This window comes from Mycetomoellerius zeteki, unplaced genomic scaffold (genome assembly GCF_001594055.1).
Source record: "Mycetomoellerius zeteki isolate Tzet28-1 unplaced genomic scaffold, Tzet1.0 scaffold31, whole genome shotgun sequence".
Classification (NCBI taxonomy): Eukaryota; Metazoa; Arthropoda; class Insecta; order Hymenoptera; family Formicidae; genus Mycetomoellerius; species Mycetomoellerius zeteki.
The window spans coordinates 2,264,191-2,271,291 of record NW_017257294.1 but is presented as its reverse complement, the minus strand read 5'-3'; the positions used below and the strand labels follow the sequence as shown (position 1 = coordinate 2,271,291).

Here is a 7,101-nt window from a genome sequence, read left to right as displayed (position 1 = left end):
GGCAGAATGGCCGCCCGTTTCTCGACCGAGGCGACAAGCGTGCATCCGATGACCAGACGACTCCGGCGAGTCCGGCGAATGCCGCGAAATGAGGCTGAGAGAACCGGGAGAACCGCCGCGAACGATGCTAACAAGACGCGACAGGGATGTACTCCGAAGTCCGAACTCGTTGGAGATAATTATTCCCTCTTTTTTTCTCGGTTGCGACGCACCCTCCCTGCACTTCTCTCGCGTCGTTTAAAATTCAGAAGGCTAATAAACCTGTTCTTTTTTTAGCTTTTTACGGTTCACATCTTTCCTCTTTTTCTCTCCACGTTGAGGAATAAAAGACAAAGGATGAACTATGCAAGTTTAGTTAAAAAGTAGGCCCATTTAATTCATTTGTCACAAACAAATTTTTTAATTGCGTCAATTAGCTACAGAATAAAGAAGTCTTTGAGTTTTTAGAAATTCTCTATCTCGTAGATAGCCAATCAGCACACTTAAGAAATCTGTCGTACGACAAATGAATTATTAGCTTAGGCCTAGTCTACAATCGGTCGGGAGACGTTGTCATATGTCGTGCCATAAGAAATTAACTAATCATCGTCGATTGTTTTTTTTTCATATTCAACTGTGATTGGCCAATTTTTTACGACACGACATACGACAACATCTCCCGATTGGTTGTAGACTAGGCTTTAATGGCTGTGTTCTGGGAGTCGATTGTGTATTTTGAAATGAAGTGAAAATTACAAAAGTGAGCAAATTCACTAGTTATTGACCAATTAAATTATGAGTATTCTAGTGAATTTGCTCACTTTTGTAATTTTCACCTTATTTCGAGATACATAATCGACCCCTAGCAAAGAAGGGAGCTTTGCAATTGTCATAAAATTCTTCAATATGATTAGTTTATATATTTAGATCCAATGAGGAAAAAAGGCAAGATCAATTATATTAAAGAATTTTACAAAAGCTTTCTCTGCTGAACACAGAAAAATATTGCTATCAGGAGTGGTTCACTTGCACACTGCCAATCACAGCGATTCTGCGAAGGGAGTTTTTTTTTATTTCTTTTTCTAGCGCTGTGATTGGCTGTTGCGCAATTGGCTCGTGTGCAATTGATACATACCTACTGCCATCAATGTAGAGTAAAGCTTGTTTTTTTGGCTGAACTTCTTTAGATGAACTTGCACAGTTCATCTTTTTTTCTTTTTTTCACATTGGAGAGAAAAAGGAAAAAAATGAACTGTGCAAGAAGCTAATGCCTGTTTCTACTAATAAAGTTTAATTTTAATCTTGGTTCAATTAATAAGCCTGTTCTTTTTGGCTGAACCAGCTCATCTTTCTTCCTGAAGAGAAAAGAAAGAAATATGAACCGGTGCAAAAGTTCTACCAAAAAGAAAACAGGCCTAATTATTCATAAGAATTAGAAAAGAGCAAGTTGTGAATCGAGATTAATTTTTCATTGATAGAATCGAGATCTTAAAAACAGACTTTTAATTTTAATATCAGTTTAATTTACTCTGTATTTTTCTTCAGATTTTCTTAAAACTTTCAGAATTTTCTTAGAACTAGAAAAAGAAAAAAGTAAATGAGGTCGAGATTAAAATTAATCTACACTAGTAGAAATTGATATAAAATGACAACTTAAGTAGAATATACGAGTCATGATAATATCATAAAGATGTCATCATGATCTTATTTATTACCTACATAAATTTATTTTTAAATGAAAAATGACGTCGCGTGATATTATTATGACATAATTATGACTATAACGTTCTACCTGGGAATCTGAAGAAAATAAAATTTTCTGAGAAAAATGAACGAACGAACGAACGAACAAATTTACATGCTGCTAGGTTTCGATGCGGAAAGTTCCTCTTGTATAAAATACGCGTGGATATATTTATCGTAAATGAAAATCGATAACTTAATTTAAGACGGTCACGCAAAAGCGACAGATCCTTCACGTCGATCTAACATTAATCTAACTTGTACCTCTGTATTTCTTTATTCGTAAAAGAAGCGAGGGAGCACGATTGTTCCAGAAGCAAACCGTACACTATTATCGCGATCGTCGTAAACTCGTTTCACCGAAAGGTGCTATGTATACGACGGAGGAAGGTGCTGGATTAATACGACACTGCCCGGTGCAGCGAGTGTGACGCGCGTTACTTCTGTTTATATGCAAAACGCACAGCATGTCCAATGCAATTTCGTAATGAGATTATTGATTTTTTTTTTTAAGAACCGTCCCGCCTGCTCGCCATCTCATTCTCTCTCTCTATCTCTCTCTCTTTTTCCCTTGCCCGCTCGATACGTCTCCGTCCCGCTCCAAACTCCGCAGTTCGGCCGCATATCGCACCGCGCACGACGCACGCGTGCAGCGTCTCGCATAATTGAATACCCTACACTCCCGGACGGTATCGCCCGTCCAGCGGCCGCGTATGCGAAGCTAACCGGCAAATTCTCGGTATAATATCTACATACCTCGGTGATTGTATTGATTTTCCCCGACAGTATGTAAATTAACGTACGGCGATGTAAGTATGCGCGAGGGAGAAATTCTGCGCAGTTCACGTCTCTGAGCGAACACTCGTGAAACGATTTTAGGTTTCTATCGATGTAGATTAAATTTTAATCTTGGTTCACAAGATTACGCTTCATCTTTTTCTAATTCTTAAAACTAGAGGATGAAGAGTCGAACTGACAATGAGATTAAGGTATAGCGAATTCGATCACTTGCATTACACTAGATTAGTGTATACTAACGATTGTAAGAGCTGCTGAATGTATGAAAATAGCAAAATTAAATGCAAAAGCATATGGATATTTTAAAGGATTAAATACTTAATAATGATACTATTGACAGAATATATATGTAGGCAGTCAGTGACTTTTTAAAAGGAGAATATATATTGAAAAATAAATCAAATTTGGTAAAAAAAGTCATCAAGCTGCCCATTAAATGTTAAAGTTAATTATATTATCATTGATTCAGGGATTACTTTGTATAAAGCAGTCTTTAATGTGTATTAATCCAATATAGTGCGAGTGTCCGAATTCACCATTAATTATATTTGAAATGGTAGAAATGGATATCAATTTCGCAGCCCTGTAAAATGATTTATGATCTCATTAATTCAACAAGAATTTATTGATTTCTTTTTCTTTCCCCGAAATTATGCCGTCGGTCCAATGCGCTTAGATTAGCAAAATAGATGTTTTGTTGAATTTTAATAATACAAATATTTTTATAATCTTGTGTGTGTACCTCAAATTCCACTCGTAATGTAAAGTTCAAAAGGTAAAAAAGATAGGGATAAATTCAAGGTAAAAAAAAATTATTAAGATATCTATTAAGTACACGATTTATATCCGCTACCACATTGGCGCCAATCAAGACTGGAAGTTCGGCTTTCCCTCGTAAGTACATCCGAACTTCTGCACGATCTGCGTCGCTGCCCAAATGCCGCATTTTATACACGTGTCTATGCTTTTACCTTGTATAAGTTGTGATAGAAAACCTGAAACAATTTATCCAGTCGACATAAAAGTTAAGCTTTCAATTAGTTTTCTTTTTATGTAGTCTCTTTTATTGTTATTGTATTTCAATAATATACTATGAGAGAGCGAGCGTGGCAAAGTAGATAGCGTACCGATCTGTTATGCTAGAGATCCTAGGTTCGACTCTCGGTACAATCAAAATATTTTCATACGCTCGTATCTCCTCTCGGAAGGAAGCGGCAACCCGCCGAGAGTAGCTTTGCCAAGAACGCTTCTCTAACAAAATTTCATTGTTCGGAATCGACGTTAAACTGTAGGTCCCATATGACTGTGTACGTGTGTACCACCGGCATATGAGAGAAGTCACGCTCGGCCACGAGCAATAAAATTAAGAACAAGAAAATTAAGAAGAATCTCAATAAAGTTATCATTGCTATATGTATCTCAATAAAGTTATTAATTACGCAAATACTTGCTATTATAACAGCGACAGATCCGTACTCACCACCGACAAAAGCATCCCCGGCGGCATTAGTATCTACAATTTTCTCCTCTGGCAGTTTTATAACGGGATACTCCGTCACAGTGCCATCCTTGGCTAAAAGCACTGCATCAGTACCCTGTGTTATCACGACGATCCTTTTCCTCTTGTTATTTATCTTATCCATTTCCGATATCTTCTGCGCGATCTGTCTTCTATCCGTTACGTTAAGATTATTGACCTTTGCAAACGTGTCCGCTTCCGTCTCGTTCCCGAATAAGACGTCCACGTAGGGAAACGCCGCTAGCATCGGTTTTTGGAAGTACTCGCATAGAAACGGTGCGCTGAGATTCATCATGAACATTTTTTCGTTTTCGTAAGCATGTTTGGCTACCGTTTGTATGGATTCGGGACTGACCGTTAAGAAAAATCCCTGAGATACAGAATAACGAATTTCATGATATTTTACTGATTCGCTCTTTCATATACTTATTAGAAAATCTTTGCGTTTACCGATATGTAGATGTATCTCGCGACATCTATCAGATGCTTGTTTTCTGGCTTTTCGATGTGTGAATGTGAAAAGCAATTTGCCGCTGCCAAATTGGCGCATAGGGAGCGTTCTTTCCCCGTAATGAGCACCGCGCACGTCCCAGTCGGTTCCTGATCGGTGTATTGATAGCGAACATTTAAGCCATCCGCCGTTGCCTTATCCTCCAGAATCTTGGAATATTTGTCTTTGCCGACACAGCCCATGTATGTGGTAATTTTTGGTTTTTGCAGGAACCACTGTAATACGAACGTCGATTATTTGTAGTATGATTTTTGCCCATTTTTACCAATGTAGATTAACTATAATCTCAGTTTAACTGACTTTTTATTTTTTTCTAATTCTAAAAATTAGAAAAAGATGAAGAGTAAATTAAACCAAGATAAGATTAAAATTATCTACATCAGTAGAAATAAATTTAAGATTTTTTTCTTTTATCATTCAAATTTATAAATAAATTTGGCACCTCTAAATTCTTTGGTGAAAGCTCATCCTAAAGAGTGAAAATTGAGTCAGTCTTTTTTAAGAGTGACTTAATTTTCAATGTTTAAGAATGAGATTTATTCTGGAAAGTTTTAGAGAGTGAATAACAATTTTCTGTGTAGATTCTACCTACTTGCGCAACTCTCATAGTATTTTGCACAGATCCACCCGCAGTAAATTCAGCATTGTATAAGTCAATCAGTTCCTCATATAAAGGCTTGTGCTTTTCTTCGGCGAGAATGGCATTGTTGGACTTCAGATCATATTTTTGCAACAAGTCATGATCTACGTATGCTGAAATATCCAGGAGAGGATTTCCCATGCCCAGCAGCAATCCTTCTCTGAAATGTTCATTCGATAAAATTTTCCATACCATTTTCATCTATCATAGATGAAGTCTATAGATCAGTCTACAACTTATGCCCGTTTCTATCAATGTATAGTTTAATTTTAATTTCAGTTTAACTTACTCTTTATGCTTTTCTAATTCTTAAAATCAGAAAAAGATATAAAGTAAATTAAAAACCAAGATTAAAATTAATTTACATTGGTAGAAATAGACATTAGAATAGAAAGAGTAAATTGAACAGAGATTAAAGTTGATCTATATTGATAAAAACGGGTATTTAAATTTTCAAGGAAACCAATCCTAGATATGCTTTGCGCAATTTCATTAATAAAAAAAAATTTCCTGAGGAACGGCGATGAGATAATGACAAGCAATTCATTATCTTCGAATCAGTTCGATAATAGCTCGATAAGAAAAGCGATATTATTGAGAAAATAATAAAAACGCATATGGCAATTTCGTATTGCGATGCCATTTTGAAGCAGCCGCATCGAACTCGGTGACGAATCGCGCCTATGAGAATCGACCTTGAAGATTACCGAAGATTACATAACCTGTATCTTTCCTCTCGCCAGACGCGACTCACGCGACTAAAATTTCCACGAGTCTGACGTCGTTAATCGTTCGTGCAATTTTTATGATTCAAACAAAAATTATAATATATGCACCATTCTTTGCAGACAATCCTTTCTTTTCGACAGCGAATTGATTGTCACCGACGATCGCCGGGAGTAGTGGAGTACATACATGTAGCATGTCGAACTTAACCTTGTCGCGTAATAAATCCTGACTCATAACCTCTGAAGAGGAGGTAAAAACGCGACTGGGCTGCTCGATAGACGTCTCTCGAGATAGAGAAAAAAAAAATTAGAATCGTGAGAAACTAGATGTTCCACTTACCGTAAGTCCTCAGCCATTTCCGCGCGATTATAGTTTTCGAGCGATTACGAGGAAAGACACGCCAAGGATGGGACGGTCTGCTACGATCGCAAGGCGCGCCACCGACGCCTTCAGCTCACCGCTGTGCCGCTTCTTGCGCTTGGAAACGCAAAGTATCCAATGGTATCGACTCGCGGCTATTATTGAAGAAGTCGCTCTAACTCAGGATAATTATTATCTCTATGTCATAGCGATGACTTATCGAGGGGAGGGATGAAAGAACCATGTTAAGAACCGTATAATCAGATCGTAACTAAGCAGTCTATGCTAATTTAAAACATTCAACGATACTTTCAAAGACTGTTAACGTTTGTAAATATTGTAAATCGCTTCTCACATACTCACTCGAATCTTAAGATTATTATTCCTCTATACTCTATATTTAGATCCAAGGAACATACTAAGTTAACTAAGTCAGGAGAGTCAGAATGACTTTACTTCAACATCATTAAAATCCAAATGATTTTTACAAAATTTGACTATCGACATTGAGATTCAAAATAGTCATTTAGATTTTTTGCTGCCTCTTTGTGTGTTCCTTGGGATGTATTATCTTAGTTTAGCTCGGAAAAGTGAAACAGCTTTGCTTGTTTCTATGAAAAATAAATTAACTTGATCTCTGTTGGACTTACTCTTCATCTTTTTCTTATTCTTAAAACTAGAAAAAGATGAAGAATTCAACCGAGATTAAAATTAAACATTGATTGACGGAAACAGACATTAGCGAAGAGATTTATACCTAAATTCTAAGCAGAATCGTAAGACTCGTAATATATCCCTGTAAGACTTGTAAGAATTTTTAAG

General features: G+C 36.8%; 1 protein-coding gene across 1 annotated transcript; it reads right to left on the bottom strand.

Moving 5' to 3' along the window:
• Positions 1–3,142: 3,142 nt before the first annotated feature.
• Positions 3,143–6,705, bottom strand: Adk2 (Adenosine kinase 2). The gene is made up of 5 exons (XM_018451065.1): positions 6,259–6,705; positions 5,143–5,350; positions 4,490–4,765; positions 4,001–4,409; positions 3,143–3,515 (listed from the first exon to the last, which is right to left on the bottom strand). The coding sequence occupies exons 1-5, from the start codon at positions 6,273–6,275 to the stop codon at positions 3,388–3,390; spliced, it is 1,038 nt and encodes a 345-aa protein (XP_018306567.1). The 5' UTR covers positions 6,276–6,705; the 3' UTR covers positions 3,143–3,387.
• Between the last annotated feature and the right edge of the window lie 396 nt (positions 6,706–7,101).

What these genes read in the sequence shown, in the direction of transcription:
- Adk2 (XM_018451065.1), bottom strand. An exon ending in ATACTATGAGAGTTGCGCAA is followed by an intron (nt 4,766 to 5,142) that starts GTAGGTAGAATC and finishes TTCGTATTACAG; the next exon opens with TGGTTCCTGCAAAAACCAAA. An exon ending in CGGGGATGCTTTTGTCGGTG is followed by an intron (nt 3,516 to 4,000) that starts GTGAGTACGGAT and finishes AAATTGTTTCAG; the next exon opens with GTTTTCTATCACAACTTATA.